At 43.7% G+C, this 18,506-nt stretch overlaps 1 protein-coding gene across 3 annotated transcripts in view; it reads right to left on the reverse strand.

Moving 5' to 3' along the window:
• The window catches only part of pik3cb (phosphatidylinositol-4,5-bisphosphate 3-kinase, catalytic subunit beta), a 65,383-nt gene that overhangs the window by 18,933 nt on the left and 27,944 nt on the right, over nt 1-18,506 (reverse strand). For all 3 annotated transcript variants that reach the window (XM_083985514.1, XM_083985515.1, XM_083985516.1), the window contains 5 exons: nt 12,297-12,492; nt 8,934-9,162; nt 6,671-6,903; nt 3,060-3,245; nt 1,313-1,480 (listed from right to left, as the gene is read on the reverse strand). In XM_083985514.1, the coding sequence (XP_083841640.1) occupies nt 1,313-1,480; nt 3,060-3,245; nt 6,671-6,903; nt 8,934-9,162; nt 12,297-12,455 (975 nt within the window). In that variant the 5' untranslated portion in view covers nt 12,456-12,492. The remainder of the gene's footprint in view (nt 1-1,312; nt 1,481-3,059; nt 3,246-6,670; nt 6,904-8,933; nt 9,163-12,296; nt 12,493-18,506) is intronic.

The following is an 18,506-nucleotide window of genomic DNA, read 5'->3' on the forward strand; positions in this document are numbered from 1 at the left end:
TATTGATCTGACAAATCAGATGTGACACTGGGAAATTGAGAGGACTTTTGCTGCCTGTCATCGCCTCTCTCTCTCTCACTGCAGTTTCAACATAAAGGCAAGAAAATATTAAGACATTTATTATTAGTTTCAGCCCAAACCAACTGTCTCCACAATAATTTCACTACGAGTAACCAACATCTCATATAAAATGAAGGAAACTTCTTTAATCTGCATCTATTTTGGATTTTTATTTCATCTTGGACTGAAGTTCTGAGATTTTTCAGGAGCCTGAATTTATTTACGATAAATCACGACACAGTGTTGTGACACTTTTGTAATTCCTTGAATCACAGTGTCCAGTGAGTCCACACGTAGTCATCCCAAGTAAATGTGGAAGTGAGGTGAAGTTAGTGGCTGTTTTTTTTTTTTTTTTTTTTACTTTACTGTAAAAACCACCAACAAACCATTCAATCACAAGGTGGTGAAAGAAGAGACGTTATGAAATCACATGTGATACATTTTACCCACTCTCCTCCCATCCAAACCGCCACCACTTCACCAGTCAGCGTGACATCAGGATATAAAACCCCAGGAGTCTTGCAAACGAAGGTCGATTTAATTCAACCTGACATTTAAAAAAGGATGGAGCGATGTCACCGGGAACCTGGTGCTGTAAGAGCAGCAGCAGCAGCAGCAGCAGCAGCAGCAGCAGCAGCAGCAGCAGTGAGGAGGAGGAGGAGGAGGAGGAGGAGATGGAGGAGGAGGAGGAGATGGCGACTACGTGGCAAACACCAGGACAGGACAGGACAGTGCAGGCTCTGCTAAGAACACAGTCTCCTCATAAAAAAGGCCAGGTGGCAGCTGCCAGCACATGTTTGCTGGGTAAACCTCGACACCTGCCCTGCCTGCCTCACCCGGTGCTGGTGAATCAATAAAACTGTGAAGCTCTGGCCGTTTTAAGTGCAGCAAGAATACGGCTCAGTAAACACAGATATTAAAAAGAGACTCTTATCTAAAACACATGAGAACATTTTCATATGTGCAGCTTTTTATTTTCCTGGGATGTCAAACAACGGCTGATGAAATTTTGCAAGCCATGAGATTAGATATAGATTTATGTTGAGTTAGACCCCGTCCCGGATAAAAATAGTCGGGGGGAGGGAAAAAAATTCCAGCGAGCGGAAATTACAAAATCTGAGCGGCGTACTACACGAAGAATCAGCTGACCTGCATATAAGTGAATCACTGACACAAAACTCACCACAACACAGAACTGAGAAGTTCATTCACTCAGTCAGTCAGTCAGTCGGTGTGTTTTTAGCGGACTCACCGTGGGAACCCTTCTCTTGGGAGGTAGCGGTAACGGTGGGTTGGAGGACTTGCGGCTCACCACCGACGAGATGGTCGTCATCTCCTTGTCGAACAAGGCTTTGACGTTGCTGGTGTGGACCAGGGTGAGGTGTGGAGACTCCTTGGCCTGCAAGCACGTGCGGATGTACTGCAGGACGAGACAGGACAGGACAGGGAGACAGATTAACTACGTGCATTTTCTTTTTTTATTTATTTAGGCCTTGACTGACAGAAGCTGTGAAATAAACAGTGCAACACTTTTCTTGACCAAATTAAGATGCACGGCTGAACGTGGATTAAAAAAACACACAGGGTGTTACTTTCATGATTTAAATCACATTGTAAAAAAATAAGTACATAACCAACCAGGATTAGCAAAAAAAAAAAAAATCCAATTTAAAGATTTACATACTCCATGCATGACAGTTGAAAAAAAAAAAAAAAAGAATTATTGCCTGAATCTGTCTTCAACTGGTAAACTAAAGTGTCAGTCTTCTCCAGATCTGATTAAAACATCCAGATAATGTGATTGGAAACTGTTTTTTTCTGCATGTATACACCTTAATCCGACTGAAACTAGACAATGGCATGTGTGCATTCTTCACAGCAGGAGAGACGAGACAGTAGAGAGACTGAGGTTTCACACATAAGAGTGTCTGGCAAGTGTCAAGTCAATCAAATCCACAGACAAACATGACCTTCAAGCTATTATTAGGTTTTGAGTTTGAGTTGGGGAAAACCCCTGATTGCATGATGTGATGTCTGATAAGGCTGCATGATATAAAAACAAACAAACACATTGTTATTGCTTTGGCACAGATATGGCAATTACAGTTGGAAAAATTGAATCTGCATTTAATTTTTGCAGAAATACGTTTATGATGTCATTTTTTGTTTGGTCTTGCCAAACTATGTAAACATGTTTCCAGCGAAAATGATTTATACAGTAGGTCCAGACCACAACGCTGATGGAGCCAACACTGCACAATTATGAGACACATTTTATCCCTCATCACTCGGCCTTTATTTTATTTTATTGTGCAGCTGTAGCATCTAAGAATAAGAGCTCTCACAGAAATACCAGGGCTCAATATTTGCCATGAGAAATGATTTTCAGCTCTGCCTCGAGCACTTATTATTATTATTATTATTATCATATCATCATTATTGCCAACGATTTTTTTAATCAGGTTTTTCTATCACTTACAACATGGCACTAACTGTTCTGAAAACCAGCCAAGATGACTAATACTCTTCATTCACACCTTTTAATTAAAAATACGAAATAAATTTGCATAAAGCACAGAGGATGATGGACCTACTACAGACAGCAACTATGATGAGGTGAACTGGGCACTGAGTCGACTTGTCAGAGTTGTTTTGCTTTTATGCGCTTCATGTTCATGTTTGATGTTTGATGTTTGATGTGATGTTTGTTTCCGTGATGAAACTTTACAATGAAAACACACAGAGATCAGATCCACCGCCTGTTGACATTTTGGCTTTGTGCTCGAGTCTTTCAGCTTTTTAATTTACACCTGCATCTTCTTTCTTTTCCAGTGAAACCTTGCAACATCACCCTGATCACACAACAGGTTTTTTTTGGGTTGTTATTGTCACACGACACTCTGCAGGAAAACAACAACTACTGTACTCTGTCTGATGTCTGTGTGTTGACTGGTGAGGCGATCAATCCGTCATCGATAGACGTGAAGCCTCTGACTGACCTTGTACTGTATGAGGGGGTGGTCTCCACACAGGAACTCCAGACAGTGGCTGATCCTCAGGATGTACTGACCCCTCCACGCCTCCTCCTCGGGGCCGGGGCCGTGGGTGGTCAGCCACTTCCTCACTGCCTGCTCCATCAGCTCCGTGGGGGTGCAGGACGACGGCACCTTCAGACTGGCCGAGTCCTGGACCGCGAGAGAGGGAAACAACGGACAGTTTGAGTCAAGTGTTTGAGCTTTTAGACGGTAAATGATGTGGAAAAACAGCTTGGTTTTAAAAAGATGGGGATGTTTCATGAAATACTCTCAATACCTTCAGTCAAATTAAGGGTTAATTTCTTATTTTTCGCCGTCATTTGAATCATTTTTGTCAGTAATACAGATTACAGCAGTTTATCCATTTCTAAACACCATCTTGGTCATGGATGTTATTCCTTTTTCTTTCTTTTCTAAATGCAAAACACGACCTCCACCTCCTCTCTGGAGGGTTGAAAGGGTCGTGGTTACGTGATGTGCTCCTTGTAATGTGATTATGTGCTGTAAAGCCGAGAGATAAATACGTTTCACAGTACAAACTGTATATTTTTGGTAACACTACGCTACACTAACACACCCACACACACACACACACTATACAGATACCTTTTACTGAAAATCAAATAAAAAAGCAGAAGAAGAGAAAGTGTAGAGTCTTGTCTATGAGGAGGAACTGTTCTCACACAGAAGTAAAGATGAGATAAATGGAGCAAAGGAACTAGAAAATAAGAGCCTGACTGTGCTTAACATACAAACCTTTATACATGCAGTCACTGAGTTCATACACACACACACACACACACACCTGATCTCTTGGACATGTGTGTGTGTTCCAACTGGATAAAATCGTGTTAGAAATAGAAATACATGCGCACGCTGCCAGAGCCGCTCTCATACTGTATGTTCAACCACCACTTCACACTATTTATAGCTCAGCACTGACCCGACACCTGAGGTGGGATTATCATTTCCTGGAGGTTTAATAAAAATGTCATCCGTTAATAATTAACCACACAAAAAAAGAAGAAAAAAAAGGCAGTGGTGCTACATCCTGGTGGAAGTACAGCACCAGTTGTCCCTGAGCTTACTGGAAAAGTGCTTCTGCATTTTACAGCGTTTCTCATAAGTGTGGGAACTTTATTCTGAAATTTAAAATTAGACGCAACTCTTCATAGGAGAGAATAAGAGAACAAGAGCGACCAACCGGTGTTCGGGCCTGATGAAATCACTGAGAGGAAGGTTCCCACTGAAGCTTGGGTCATATTCACTTGAACAACAATAAACCATAACACCACACTTCCTGTCTGTAATGAGCCTCATTGTGTCTGACCTCCCGAATAAGACTTCCTGCCCATGTCCACCTGAGCGCAGTCAGTGGCACAGATGGGCCACCGCCGCTGCTGCTGCCGCCGTTTGTCGATGTGCGTTTTAGTAGCGATGTCTGATGTTGATCAAAGCTGATACGCAGGAGTCTGGAGGGTTCGCTGCCATCTGTCTTATGATTAAACAACATTATTTCTAAAAGACAGGAGTAGAGGGGGACGAAGACAGATGGAAGGAGACGGAGAGTTCGGAGGAGGAGGAGGAGAGCGGCTCCATTTAATCAGCATTTAGGTCCCTCGAGTTGTCATGCTACAGTAACTCGTGTGAGAGTGTGTGAGCGTGTGCATGTGTGTGTGGCATAATTTCACTGATGGGTTTTGACCCACTTCGTCGTGTCACATGACTATATCTATCCGGGCTGGGTCACGTGACTCCTGTGGAGCCGAGGAAGAGTCACATGGACACAGTGCTGCTCTAACAAGGTGGTGCAGTAAGTCACACTGTTACTCGGAGCTCATTACGCATGCAAAGACGCTGTACTGGCAGCAGTGCATTATGGGTTTGGATTTGGGGGGGGTTAGTAATGGGTTTTGTTATTATTATAGAAGCTGGGCTGCTTGAGTGCTTTAAACAATTATCCCTCAGCGAGGAGCCTCCTTCAGCTCAATTAGACAAACGACGACAGGAATGAAAACACACACACACACACACACGTGCACGTGAATGAGCCGTCACTGTTGGTAACTGATAGCTGATACCAAGTCGCACAAGTGCCCATCCAGCATAATGAAATCTAATTGCCACTTATTGTAATTGTAGTATTAAACATGATGTCATTAAATAAAACAGGGACTTATCAAACCTAATTAATTAATGAATTAGTGAGTTCAGAGTTAAAAACTGTGTAAAATTGGTGTAAGGTGATAAAAAATGTAATTTTGAATGATGGATAAGCTCAAATTATACTATTATTCTATCATTTTTTTATTAAAAACAACATATTTTGTCTTATCTCAGCATTTAAAAGAAAGAATTACTTCAGGATGTTTGCTAAATGGACTTTCAAGTCTTATTAGCAACAAGCCACATTCACATATTCACACACACACATTTATAAAAGCACTTTCTTCTACAATAAGAGGCCATCTAGAGTTCAGCGTCATGCACAAAGGATCCAGCTGCTGACCTCCCACTTTTAACTCCAGAGCTGAACCACAACATCAATTATCAAACTCCATGACTACATGATTTTCTTTTCATTATTGATAAAATGATGATGATATTCTATTAGAAGAGAAGAGAAGTTCGTAGTGAAGCTGATGCTTTTTTTTTTTTTTTATTACGATGCAGGATGTTTGTGCAGAATCAGTTCAATTTCCCAGGAAAGAATAAAAAAAAATACGGATGGAAATAAAAGAGAAACATGGCTGAATGCATCAATGATGTAACTAAAAACTTAAAGGGATAGTTCACCCAAAATTCAAATTTCACTCATTATCTACTCACCCTCATGTCAACTAAGGGCTGGGAGAAGTTTCAGAGTCCTCCGTGCCTTCTCTGAGTTACAGTTGTGTCTCAGTTCACTACTTTGCATGTGTCACCCAGTTCACGGCTCCGCAAATCGTGCAAGATTCCGGCAGAGCAACACTGGGAGCTTCCACTACAAACAAGCTTAAAATATGGACTTATTTAATTTTTTTCGGAACAATTTCTCATGTTGGGGCTTCAATACAAGAGGGACATTACAGACGAGCAGCATGGAGGTATTTGGATGTTTTTTGGTGTGTCTTTTTGGACGAAGAAAAGTGAGCTCCGTTCGCAACCGTCATATGGACATGCAGTGCTGCACGGAGCCCCGCTGTAACTCAGAGAAGGCACGGAGGACTCTGAAACTTCTCCCAGCCCTTAGTCGACATGAGGGTGAGTAGATAATGAAATGAAATTTGAATTTTGGGTGAACTATCCCTTTAACAGGTACAGTACAGTTTGTCTTTTAGACTTTGTTGTCTGTTTGCAGGTGGTGACGGCTCCATTATTTATGGTATAACATGTAATAAAAACGTGTGGACACGACACTGTGGGCTGTTTGTATGGATCATTTTAGGTGAAGGTCATTTTTCATTTTATCGAGCTGTTTACGCCGCGGGTAGAGAGAGAGAGCTGTTGCTCATTGCATAACTAATGAAACTTTTTTCAGGGAGCAGCAGGGTGCATGTGGGAGGGGGTTGGGGGGGGGGGTTACAGACTCTCACCTGAGACTGATCAAAGTGGATGGTGACTTTCAGGTCGGTCGTCCGGTCGTTGACGCCGTCGGTGATGTGCGTCCCGGCGGCGGCGCACTCCAGCTGAGGGGAGAAACACGACTGCAGCCACTCGTCGAACGTCATCTTCTGGACTCGCTGCATCTTCTCCTCGCTGATGCGAAACGCCTTACTGCGGAAGTCCTTCACCTCCTGGTCGTTGATGGCGTCCAGTTCGTGGAGACCTGGCGGAGAGAGAGAGAGAGAGAGAGAGAGAGGGGAAGGGAAATCGTCACAAATTGAAGATTTCAATTCAATAATGTAAGATTTGATTAAAGAAATATTTCCTATTTTCAAATGAGATTAAAGCAGAGACTCCTCATGTTGACACTGGTGGCACAGAAATGCCAGAGGTACGACCGCGAGCTGCTTGTGTTTTATTTTATCTCTCAGCTTCCTGTCGAGCTTTTGTCTCTGTGTTTTATCAAAGAGACGTCACGCAGCACAATGCGCTCTTGGAAATGAAAACAACATGTTGACATTTAAAAGCCATTTAACATTCATATGACCCTCAGCATTCAAAGAAGGGCTCTGGACCACATTAGCTGCATTGTGTGTGTGTGTATGTGTGTGTGTGTGTGTGTGTGTGCGAGCCAGTTAGTGTGACTGACTGTATTTCTGGAGGGGAGAGAAAAAAATAAGAAAGAAAAAAAAAAACATGGTTGGCCTTGTGAGTGTGTAATAGTTTGTTAGTGTGCGCTCGCTGCACGAGGTCGGTGTGTGTATGTGGGACTATCCAGACGTGCCTGTGGGGCTCCTTTTGAAACACCACTTTACTCTGTCAAAAGCCTTTAAAACATCAAGTCAGACCAAAGTGGAGCCAGGAGGGAAGAATATCAATATCGTCTGAGTCTCCTTCAGTCAGAGACCCCTCGCTCTCCCTCTCTCTTCCTCCGCTGTGACCAAACGACCTCCATAACTCTGATAAAGTCTGTCAGAGCAGAGCAGAGCGGGGCTAAACCCACATAACTTCACTGTGTTAGTGTGTTGTGCTTCTCCACTGCTTCCAAAACACCGACGACCCGCAGCTCGATACAGCGCCTGAACGCCTCCTGCTCCTTCTTCCTGCTCTGCTAATGTGACGCTAATCACATTGTACCTTATTTCAGGAGGAAGTAACTTCTGCAAACATCACATTTCATCAAACTACAGAGCTGCAACACACTGTTTTTACTATTATCATTATTATTATTTTTATTTCAAACAGGACAGAGTGACTGTACTGTGTAAAAATGTGTTGAAAGTGCTGAAAATAGTAAAAAAGAAAAGTGACAGAAACATTAAACACACATTTAATTACAAATGCTGAAGGCTAAAGAGTTTAAATATTAAAGCAACAAAATGAAATAGAAACAGAAAAATGCTTTACTGTATATTACTCACACACAAACACACCTTCATTACTGATTAACTTGATCAATAAATCAATCATTTTGTCTATAAAAAGGTAAATATCTAGTTTTTACGGAGGAGCAATCAGCAGCATGCTTGTTAAGCACGTGTTACTGTTAATAAAATATATTTAAAAATAGTATTCACATTTGAGAAGCTGCGAAATGAGCAAGGAAAAAGCATTTTTGTCCGACTAAAATGATCACAACAATCTAAATTGATTGACAGCTCCAAGCTGCCGTATTGCTGTGATGATAAACGCATACAGTTCGAGTCTAACTTTTGTTTTCCTTCTTTAACATCTGTGACGGAGCTCGGACGAAGCTTCAATCACCTCAGACGACCGAGCTTCTCTGCAGCAGGTGATCGATCGCTCCGCTCCTCTAAAAGGCCGAATCTCCACCGGAGATAATGCAAAGTGACAGGTGATGGGAGACGTGTCAGAAACACGTCCAGTCGATCCTCACGCCTCTCTATCAGACAGCAGCGGGGGCCACTGATGGAAACCAGCTGCTGAGCTGACGGGGGCCGCCCGGGTTCTGATGTCTGGGGGGGTGGCGGTGGGGGGTTGATGTGCTGAGCAGCAGAGATACTTAGTGCAGCCAGTGGCGGAGGCGCTGAGGGTAAACGTCCCACTTACCGACTCCTAAGTGCTTTTTATTTTATTGAAAATGTCAAACAGGGACAGAGGGTGAATCAGTCTGAGGAGGAGGAGGGGGAGGAGGAGGGATGTGCGTGTTTGTGCGTGCAAGAGTTTCTTTCTTTTTTTTTTCCATGATTGAATCAGCTACTTTTTTAAACTTCAGGGAAAGTCGGGCCTCACCCTTGCCGATGAGCACGCCGATCTTGGAGTCCAGCAGGCGCTCGGCTCGGCCGCAGTTGCGCGTCACCAGCTTGAGGACGGGGAGGAAAGGCCGGACGTCGCACAGCCGCCGGGTTTCGTCCTCCAGCTCCTCGTGCACGGCGGCCTGGTTCACACACTCGAACATGTGGCTCTCCATCTCGCCCAGGGCGGGGAAGAGCGGCAGCGTCTGGGCCTGCTTCCATAAGAGCTGCAGGGCAGAAGAGGAAGAAGAAGAAGGAGGAGGATGAGTGCTTGAGCTGTTTTGCTTGTGGCTTGATGGGAATGTACATTATCTGATGGTAGGGGTGGGCGATATGGCAAAAATATCATATCATGATTTTTTTTTAAATAAAATCATAATTTCGATTTCATCACGATCTTAAATCGAAAAAAGAAAAACAGACAATTTAGACCAAAGAACCTTTCTGAACAGATTTTAATTTAAAGAGTTGCAGTTTTGCCAACATGTGCAAACAACGTAAACATGATTTTTATACTCTGTAAGGTGACCCTGGGTGTCATGTAAGGCGCCTCTAAATGTATTATTGTACTAAAAGGTAAACAACACTCTGATAAAGTGCACTCTTGCAACATAAAAGGTAGCTTTCAATAAACATGAAAGTAAAATGTCAATGAAGACATTACTGTTTGTTTTATTCAACAGTCATTTTAACAGGATTTAAGTATATCGAAACACTACATAGCAGCTTATTGAAAAGGGTCAAATAAAAATGCAAACTAAGTAACTGTGGTTATCTTTTAGCAAACTTTGCAAATGACCTTTGTTTGCACTTTGTCATTTGGGGAAAAGCAGAACCAATTCCATGTAATGGACAGCGTTTCCCCACAGGATTTTAGGAGACTATCCGACGGGGGGTGAGGGGTAGGGTTCGCGGTAATTTGAACACTGTAGGCTACAATTAGCGCGACATATTGTAGCGCATTTACCGTTTATTAGCGGCCAAGCGCGACTTGAGGTCGGGACCCCGTGTGGGGTCATGGGAAATTAAAATGGGAGTCGCCTGAAATGTCTAGTAATTGATTTAAAAAAAAAATATATATATTTTTTTTTAACTAATTATTATTCTTTTTAAAATTATGATTTAAACACCACACACAATCTTAAACAACTGTATTCTATACTTTCACTTTCTCAAATATAAATTGAGTTCAAATGAAATGCAGCATATAAAAATATCTGAGCTGGCGCATCTTGGTGGACACTTGGTGCAGTCATGTGATTGAGGGGTCGCCACGAATTTGTGATGTCAAAATGGGGTTTTGACATCGAGCCAAAAAAGGTTGGGAACCACTGGTCTACACGTTCTTCTAATCCTTCACGATCTAATATCGTCACATCGCACACCCCTAAGCTGATGGTTTCTGAAAATGAACCCAAACTCCCGAGGGCACTGGTGTTTTGATTTCTACACTGATGCAAAACCAACAAGAATAAATAATACTATAACATACTGAGGAGAGCGTACGTTTCATGCTTGTGAACGAAACACGAGTCGTGGCGAGATGACACGGCCAATCATGATGTGAATAATATCCCCAGCCAGCCAATCCCGGCAATGATTCATCATGTCACTGAGCTGCCACACTGTGATCACAGGGCTGCGTCTGTGTGGTCGTCTGAGGTTGTGGAGCGTTTCGTTGATCAGATCTCTCCACAAACCACACGTGAGGATGCAGAAGTTATTTCTTGATAAACCAGAATCAGTTCCCGGCCAACATCATATATCTTGAGTTTATGAGTCGATTCCTCAAAACACTTTTCTTAGAAATCTAAAACTTTATTAGCATCAGTGAAACACATGAGCCTTGTTGCAGTCGTTTGATCTCTGATCAGATAAACAAATACCTTTTCCCTGCTTCCTCATATTCTCTCACTCTCCCCGTCGTCCTTCCTCTCTCGAGCTTCACTGACATACAGTATAATTTGTTGTCTCTTTTCACAGCCTCTGTTCACGCTTCCCTCTGGGGGGATGAAGATCCACTCACGTGTCCGATGGTGACACACATCTTTTATGCATGCACACCCACGAACATACGCGCTCGGTCTAATGAACCCGATGACGTGAACGTGACAAAAACAGGTTTTCAAAAAAGAAAATATCTATGAGAGGAATCCGGTCACGTCATGAGGTCTTATAGATGAGAAGCTGCAAGTGTTTGTTGTGAGCCTGCGTGTCAATGCGGGTCAATGTTTTCAAATGCTGCAAATACAAATACCACAAAACTGTGATGAGATTTGCAGATTGTGTTTGGCATGTGTCACAAATGCCACATGCAACATCAGTCTCTCTATCTCTCACACAGACTTCAGGAAAGTTACACATGGTTGATACTGTATGTTGTTTTATTTTGATGGTTGGTCACGTGCCGGCTCTGTTTACAAGGTGGGAGGAGGAAGAGGAGGAGGAGGAGGAGGAGGAGGAGCTTCTCTCAGCTGCAGATATCAAAGGATTAAACACAGTTTATTTATCTTTAATGATCTTTTTTGGGACATTTTATTCCTGTATTGATGGGAGCAGCAGAGAGAGAAGCAGGGAGAGCCAGAAGTCAATGCTCTATCCATCAGAGTGGCCAGGCTGATCGGTTTTAAGGCGATCAATGGCTAGGATAAATCATTCCTACCTACCAATCACATATTTTTTATGTCGTAAAACTTAATTTTGAGGTAGTTTTAATAATATTATATTGTAAATTGTTTGAAACAGTCATGTTTGTCTGTGTCGGCAGAGTTCGGCCTCACTGTGATGACGTCATCTTTGTTTTTGTATTTCAGGTGTTTGTTCACTGTGCAGCAATAATAAAAACCTCCGACATCATAGGTGACGGCTGTAAACTATGTGAGTCATTTCCTTAATAACTTCAGAGATCCGTGAAGTCTGTGACCTCTGACCTCCACGTCACGTTATTAGCTGCAGTCACGCATGATGTCATGAGCTATTTGCTCGCTCGCAAACAAAAAAACAAGCCGGGCCGACCACAAGAGCCACCTCTGTCAAAACAGGCATTAGACAATGTCTAACTGGCTGTGTGACTCTGTGTGTGTGTGTGTGTGTGTGTGTGTGTGTGTGTGGGCTGCAGACTGTTTTCCTCATTAGGACAATAGGCCTCTGGGCTCGCACAGACAACAGCGGAAGTTCAGGACACACAACAAGCAAATAAATTCATTTCATCTCCTTGAAGTGTTCTGAAAGTTGATTTTATTGGAGCCTATAAACGATCTTCTCGTGTCAGAACAACACAAACGCAGCGGCTCAACAATGTTCTCACTCAGCAGAAACACACACATTCCTGCTCGGGAAATCCCTTTTTTTTTTTACTCACCAGTTTGATGTGCTGGATGGTGGCCTCGCGGGGAACATCCATCTGGATGTAGATACCGGTGGGCAGCAGAAAGTCCACGGTGATCTGGTCCGGAGCGTGTCCGGCCAGGGGCGAGTGGGCTGCCCATATGTCCAGGAGGTCTGTCATGGCAGGAGGCATGGCAAGGGGCAGCGCACACCACCTCAACCATAAGGACCTGGAGGGACGGAGACAAACACACAAACAAACAGCTTTAATCACAGTGAAAAAGAATCTGTTCAGATAAACTCATTCCTAACAGGATAATTGAAGGTTTCAGAGTTTTTAAAAGCTTAATTACAGAGGAGAAAATGACAGCAGAGGTCAGAGAGCTGGTGGAATCACAGCTTCATCCATCGTCTTTACATTCAGTAAGAAGTAAGAAGACGTTACAGTCCCATGTTTTCATGACTGAAACCTCAGAGCATTAAAATGAATTAAAATGCTCTACACAAGTTGAATTCACACAGTGCAGGGGGAGTGGGAGTGGCTTCAACAGCAGATAATACACCTCAGTCTCCAGCTGCTCTATTAATAACTAGTCACAAGAGTAAAAGAAAGTGATAATTTTAAAGAGCTAAATAAATCCTGCTGCTGTTCAAACGACCCACTGATGTGAATAAACATCTTAAATCATGCAAACATGTCACAGATATAATAATAATTAGGGGTGGGCATCTTTTACTATCTCAAGATTCTATTTGATTCTGAGTTTTGGGGCTACGATTCGATTCAAAATCGATTTTCGATTCGAAACGATTTGATTTATAATGATTTCTGCTTCAGTCTATCGGTGTGCAAAGGATCCTCATGATCTACTCCAGTCTGCAAGACAGAATGACTAAAGTGTCTTTTTCACATTTATTGAGTTTTAAACATGTATCCATGCTTAGATGGAATTGTTGGAACTGTTGCATAAAAGCAATATCACATATTGCTTACGTAACTAAATTAAAGTGCCTCTTTATAAAAAAAAATAGCGCAGTTAAACATGCTGCCTTTTAAACTCTAAGGAAACGGAGGTCGACAGCCAGGAGATTTGTTTCATTTTTTTATTTTTTAAAAATCGATTTTGGGACATTTTATATCGATTCTGAATCGTATTAAATGAGATTTGCGATTCTTATGTGAATCGATTTTTTGGCACACCCCTAATAATAATCATAAGAAAGCAGCATTGTGCCTTTTTCAGTAACAACAAGTTGACGACGGGGCAGATGATGATGATTCAGCGGTGGCCGTGTGTCTCTGTGGGGGCAGCACTGGGCCGAGGCCGCTGGCTTTAAGTTGGACGAGGGCCAGTGCTCAGAAGAATGCCCACTAAGCAAACAGAACAAAAGGTCAGCCTGCCCTCCCTCCCTCCCCTCATCTGACAAGCTGCTCCCTCACCGCACAGGACACACACATATAATGAAAACAGCAGCACTTATAGCATGCACAAGAGAGAGCACGCACACAAACACACACACACACACACACACACACACACACACACACACACACACACACACACACACACACACACACACACACACACACACACACACACAGCGCTGCTAAAGTAATTATCAAGGAAGGCAGGGGGGGAGTTCACCTCCTGCTTTATGTACATTCACAGCTCCTCTATGTTTTTAAGAGAGGACGTTTCTCATTCTTCTTTAAATCCAGAGCGTAAATCTAAGGAAAGTGTAGATTTCAAGGAGACAATGAGCAAACACACACATGTGGAAACAAACATACACACACACACACACACACGAGAGACGCTGAAGGGAATTCCTCGGAGCTGCAGTTAAGTGGCTTCCCAGCTGTTGGTGTTAAAAAACAGCCCACAGCCTGGTTTCCATTTGGGCTCGTGCCTCGACCACAGCTGCACCAGTCGCACCACTTCCACCTGCCTCCACCCTCCACCCCTCCAACTCCTTTTTTTTCTCTCATTACCTTAGTCCTCAAGTGGACCAGTACATTAACTCCTCCACTAGGCCACAGGTCCATATCCATTTCGTCCCGATCCGCCCATTAAAAAACAACAGACCTGATTGCCTCTAATGGTCACTCTGCCTCTCTCTCTCTCCTTCATGTTAAGTGCTCCGGCGTGCCACGTGCCTGAGGACGGTGCACATCCGCCCCGTGCATTTGGAGCCACAATCTCAGCCACTTAACATTATCAGCCATGCAAATGGAAAAACAATCTTGTGCCTTTTTCTCTGTGTGTGTGTGTGTGTGTGTTGTTCAAAGCGAAGACTGCAGCCTGAGCAGCTCTTAAGAGGCAACGACGCTGCGTTTTACTGAAAGCGATGCAGGATGATGCACCAGAGGCCACACAGTAAAGTATGATACTATCATCACAACACGATGGCCTCCTCAGCCGTTTTTTTTTTTTTTTTACACCAACATGTTGCCGGGATACGTTGCATTTTATCACCTTTTTGCAAATAAAACTTCATCAGCATCTGTTTTATCAAAGCTCTCAGTCTGTTCATCTCAATAAAACTGATTTTATTCTTGCAAAAGAAGATTTCCGAGCAGATAGGTGCCAAAAAAACTAAATTTATGTTTCCAATTTAGAGTATATAAAAAAAGATCAACGCTTTATTTCCATAAAGCCAGACAATAAGGCCACAAAAAACTACTGCGATACTCTGCTGAGTCAGTTCTTCCCTCCATCCCACGCAAAATGTTTATATATACAATGACGCCTCCATACCTAACCTGAGACATTGTTTCACACACTGACACACACACACACACACACTTGCAGGTGGCGACAGGAGAAAACCCCTCGGCACAAGGAGCCATTCAAGCCAAGAGTTAAAGTGCAGACAATGGTGAGTCTCCAACGTCACAAAAGGTGCACAGTTACACACATGAAAAGTAACACGACACGCGGCGTGTCTGTCTGACGCAGCAACAACACCGGGCGGTCAGGGATGGATGAACAACTGCAACAGGAGTGCATCGCTATGAACACAAACACACACAGAGAGACAGACACACACACACACACACACACACACATACACTGTACATACACAGGTCTCATTAATTACAGGGTTTGAGAATTTCACACCAGACAGCTTGAGCGGCGTCTCATCGTGCTGCGATGCCGACACACTCAGCTTCTCTCTGTCCCTGTCTCACTTCCACACACACACACACACACACACACACACACTGTACACACACTGTACACACACACGCAGGTGAGCAGGGTTATTGAGGATGTGGTGGCGGGCAGCCAGAGGTCTGCAGCGAGCGAGGTCAGGTTTCAGCGGAAGGATCAGAGGAGAACAAGTGGGTTTTGCAAGATCAGGGAGAAAGAGAGAGTTTCATGTGACAACAAACCGAGCAGCCTGGAGGGGTCGGCGCAGTCGGCCACACATTAGCAGAAGTAAACAATGTATAACTATGTGCCCCCCCCCTCACCCCCCTCACCCCCCCAACCCCACCCTCACCCCTTGTCCCTCAGCTCCTCAGGCACGCTTTGATGAACCCTCAGTGCAGAGATACGATCCTTCTTATATGCACGCTGCCTGGCAGAGTTCAAAAACAGCTGTAATTTCATGTTTTTATTCATTTTTTTTATTATTAAAAGGTATAGTATGTAGGAATTCCCCCCATCTAGCGGTGCAGTTGCATATCGGAACGTATTCTTGATGTTGCATTCACGTGAAATCGGGCAGACGTCAGACAGACAACAGACACAACAGGATAAACAAGCGTCTATGTGTAACGGAGGTGCACTCAACTCCACCCATAAAGGACGTGCTAACCAAGTTGCCAAGCGGTTGTCAACCTCTTGGTGAAGCGGTTAGCATCGTCGCCTGCCGTGCAGTAGACCGGGGTTCAAACCCCACCCAGGGCAGGCCGTGAGAGAAACACAACGCAGAGGGCCAGATACGAACATCGGCTACATATGTAAACGTAAAAGTGGTCCGCCAGCACGAGGCAAAACAATACAGGCGTGACAATATGTTGTCATGGTGATGTCGTATTGTTTACCTGACCCACTTTACCGCCTTTCTCTCGTGGAGTAAAATGACATTTGATTTTTGCTAATAAAAAGCCAAATAAGTTACATACTGGGGCTTTAAAGTGACTACGAGGAGTTTTGGAAAGCAAAGTGTTTTCACTCTACATTTGCCATGAGCCTCCACGCGCACGGTGACAGACAGAAAGCGAAAATAATGTTTTCAAATCAAGAATGAAATAAACGCCGACTCGGCTGTGTTATTCCCATGACCCACCAGGCAGCGTCCGCGAAACCAAAATGCTGGGCCAGCTGACCACTAAATAATAATAATAACAAAATAACGTGAAAACGATATATTTATCAAAAATGGATCCATTAACAAGTGGGTAAAGTAGATTCATCCACATTAGTATGAGACTTTTTTTATAACCAAATACAAACTCCTTGTGGTCCCTTTAACACAAACTCACACACAGCTGCCACTGAGGCACAAGAAACAAAAACAAGAAAAAATGTTGTATGTTGTAATCTTGACATCCGATCGAATGTGTGCAAAATGCAGTGGAAAAGGAGGCGTGTCTGGAAAAATCAAAGGGAGAGCTGGGAGATCAGAGGGAAGCACAGCTGGGAGACAAACTGGTTCGGTTTGGATGAACAACTCCACTGACGGACGGACGGTCAAAGAAGAGACGAGAGGCCACGCGGCAACAAGCGGCCCACTGTGGACGCACACACACAGACACACACAGACAGACACACACCTCAGATGAAGCAGCCAAACGGTGGCTTGTGGTGGAAGTGGCTCCTCTGAAGAGACGACAGTGACGTGTTGTGATGCGTTTAATGCCCAGATGCATTGATGGGTTATTTAAACACTGGTGTTACTCAGCACTCTGTTTGTAAAGCTCTCTCTGTGTGACAGTAAAACGCCTGTGAGGCGCTACACAATGCTGTGTGTGTGTGTGTGTGTGTGTCTGATTGAAAAAAGAACAGCTAACATAGATGGTGTGTGTGTGTGTGTAAAAGGCCATGCCTGGTGATTAAGAGTCCTGTGACATTTTTTTTCTTCCTCACTGAGCTAAAAATAAAGTTGACAAAGACGATCTCAGACCTCTTCACCTCTGCACTACAACCACTGTACTCCTGTAAATGACTACGGACACACACACGGACACACACACACACACACGCACACACACACACACACACACACAGCACAGTACTGAGCCGCCTGAGTCAGCGTTTCCACCTCTGGGTGAGCAGCACAGTGAGTAAGTGTTAGTGTGTGTATCAGTCTGAGTTCAGGGGTGGAGGTAGCTGAGCTGGTGTACGACTCCATCCAGCACATTTTTGTGAATAAAAACAACAACAAACATTCAAAGAGTTTCACTGAACTAAAGCAGGAGTGATTCGTCTGAGTCATTTAAAGCCCCAGTGTGGAACTTATTTGACTTTTTATTAGCAAAAATCAAATATGGCTTTCATAAATACGTATTTCACTAAAGTCGAATCACACCAGCATACAAATGAAAGCTTTCTGGTACCTTAGAATGAGTTGTTACAAGTCGTTACAAATATACAAGGGGGGGCGCACCGAACCGAGGCTACCATGTTGCATCGCCATTTTTTACATTCAGTGGCAGCGTGGGGGTAATTCCTACATACTATACCTTTAACAAACACAACCCCCCCCCTCCCACACACACAGCTTTAGCGTCACAAGTCAACGGGAGATGGTTCGCCTCAGTGTGGCCCCCAGAGCTAGCAAACCAATGCCAAGTCACCTCCTCTGCACTCTTCGTCGAAATCTACCCCGTAGTAGCGGCAGCTATCCTCTGGGGACACGAGTGGTCCCGCAAGTCCATCCTCATCTACTCCGACAACCTCGCAGTGGTCAACACCATCAACAAAGGCCGCTCTAACTCTCCTTCCATCATGCCATTCATGCGCCGTCTCACCTGGCACTCTGTAACCCACCAATAAGCATTATTTCATGTTCGTATCTGACCTGGCTGAGACTGGCAACCAAAATAAATGACAACCAAAATAAACCAGAGACAAAAATATATATTAAAAAAAACAAACCCAGCTTTGATCAATAGTTAAAATGATCAATTTCAGCCCCCGTTTCTAAAAATCGATCCACTTCCTTTGGCATCAAAGTGCCAACACCACAAGTTTCGCTTTCAGCCACTAACCACACAGACTGAAACACAGAG

The sequence above is a fragment of the Trachurus trachurus genome (genome assembly GCF_905171665.1).
Source record: "Trachurus trachurus genome assembly, chromosome: 13".
NCBI lineage: Eukaryota > Metazoa > Chordata > Actinopteri > Carangiformes > Carangidae > Trachurus > Trachurus trachurus.